This window comes from Nicotiana tabacum, chromosome 19 (assembly GCF_000715075.1).
Source record: "Nicotiana tabacum cultivar K326 chromosome 19, ASM71507v2, whole genome shotgun sequence".
NCBI lineage: Eukaryota > Viridiplantae > Streptophyta > Magnoliopsida > Solanales > Solanaceae > Nicotiana > Nicotiana tabacum.
Genome location: NC_134098.1, coordinates 109,896,502 through 109,898,870, shown reverse-complemented (window position 1 = coordinate 109,898,870; position 2,369 = coordinate 109,896,502). Strand labels below are relative to the sequence as shown.

The 2,369-nt window shown below is 39.6% G+C and overlaps 1 protein-coding gene across 1 annotated transcript; it reads right to left on the bottom strand.

Moving 5' to 3' along the window:
• Positions 1-976: 976 nt before the first annotated feature.
• Positions 977-1,876, bottom strand: LOC107815813 (cytochrome b; the record flags this gene model as incomplete). The annotated part of the gene is made up of 1 exon (XM_016641448.2): positions 977-1,876. A coding segment is annotated over one exon (900 nt), but the record flags the coding sequence as incomplete, so codon positions are not given.
• Between the last annotated feature and the right edge of the window lie 493 nt (positions 1,877-2,369).

Below are 2,369 nucleotides of genomic sequence, written 5' to 3'. Positions count from 1 at the left end.
TCTAGTAAACTAAGGTGGTAGTGCGGACAAGGTTAATTCACTCTGGGATTTCTAGTCTCGTCTGCTATGACGTCGGAATAATCATTATAATACGATAACAGCACCTGATTAGCAAGAAATTCCCTGCTATCCTCTTATCAATGATCTGTCTAGGGCTACTTTCAAAACTGTGGATTCTGTAATAAGACTCTATTCATGGGCATTCTCCGAGTTAGAATGGAATTCATACCCGGCAATCTACGATCTACCCAATGCCTTAGTTTATGTTGAATAGGCATACCTGACTTCCAGCTAATTGTCAAATAAAGCTATCCGTGCTTTAATTTCTAGCTTAAAAGCATTCTTTGAAGCAAAATTTCCGGTAAATCAAGCCTGCGTAGAATACTTGACTTTTCCATGTGCAAGACCACAAAAAGTATTCCTCTATAAAGCTTAGATCAGCGAAGGCCTTACGGAGATTGACCTCTATTTCTCTTCAACCCGGACTGATCGGTCGAGCTCTCGTAATCAATCGCTCATATGTCCATTTCGTTCTAGCTAGTGCTCATCTCCAGCTCTGTTTCCAACCTTTCATTTAATATAGCATTCCCATATATAGTACCTCTTATTTAATCCTTCTATACGTCAAAGCCTTCTCCCATCGGTAGTTAGAAGCAGAACTGAAACTGGATATAACTGAAGGAGAGGCTATATAGGTATGATAGGAGGGTATAGTTAAGCATGTAAGAGAAGGCTCTCTCTCTCGCTCTGTGGTTTTGTGTAAAGCCTTTCCGCCTATCTATTATTTTTTTTTTATCTTTATTCAAAGTAAGAAGATCAAAAGCACGAAAAGGAATGTCTTAGCGTGCCCTTACTCTAATTAAAAATCCGTCTCATTCAATCTATTCTAATTCCTCTCCCTTCATTCCTCGTTCCGCTTGTAAATTCATGGTGTAATACTCACTCGTAAATGATTGGTGTCGGAATCTCTCACTAATCAGGTGTGATCAGTCTCATCAGTGTAAGAATTAGGAATTCCTCTTCCAACCCGTCCCCGAATGGGCGTTATTGGAAAGAACAAGAAGAAAACTAAAGGAGAAATTTGTCTAATAGTAATAAAGGGTGCCTCCACTGGTTGACATCCGATCCAACCTAGTAATAAGCAATCCGCCAAAAGCAACCAAAATATTCCTTGGTGAATCGGGCAAAAACTTGAACTACATACATACATACCTCTAAAAAAGGGTAAAGCCAATAGACATATAAAAACTGGTGCTATTGCGGCTACACCTCCCGCTTTGTCAGGTATACTACGAAGAATGGCATGGATCGGTAGGAAATACCATTCTGGCACAATATGAGGCGGGGTGGACATCGGATTAGCAGGTATATAATTGTCGGGATGCCCCAAAACATTAGGAGCATAAAAAATCCAAATGGAAAAAAAGATAGCAAAAGCTACCCAACCTACTAGATCCTTTACATAAAAATAAGGGTAAGAAGCAATTTTATCCATCTCTGAATGTACACCCAATGGATTATTGGATCCATATTGATGCAATGCGGCCAGATGAAGAAGACTGGCGCCAAATAAAATAAAGGGGAGTAAATGATGAAGACTAAAAAAACGATTTAAGGTGGCATTGTCCACGGAGAACCCATCCCAAAGCCAAGTCACTATGGTATCTCCTACTACAGGTATGGCGCCAGTTAAGCTTGTAATTACTGTAGCTCCCCAAAAGCTCATCTGACCCCAAGGTAGTACATATCCTATAAAAGCTATCACAATCATTAATAGGAAGATTACAACTCCGAGGCACTGAACAAATTCCCTAGGACTTCTATAACTGGCATGATATAGACCACGAGAAATATGAAGGTGAACCACAATGAAAAATATAGACCCTATCTATGTTTCTATGATGGCCCAAGAACACACTCATTCTTCAATAGTAGATAGACTTTTGAATTGTGAGGTACCATTACGAGCTCAATATATACGAGTGTTATTCTGTGCAATAACTCGAATTCCAAATCATTCACTTGATTTAACTAATCATGCTATGGATGTAGGAGCATCAACTCCATTCCTGTGGGCTTTTGAGGAGCGGGAGAAATTGTTGGAATTCTATGAAAAAGTCTCGGAAGCTAGGATGCATGCCAGTTTCATACGACCAGGTGGAGTGGCACAAGATCTGCCTCTTGGCTTATGTATAGATATTAATTTATTCACACAACAATTTGCATCTCGTATCGACAAATTAGAAGAGATGTCAACTGACAACCGTATCTGGAAACAACGATTAGTGGATATTGGTACTCTTACTCTAGTACAAGCAAATGATTGGGGATTTACTGGTGTAATGTTAAGAGGTTCTAGGGTATGCTGG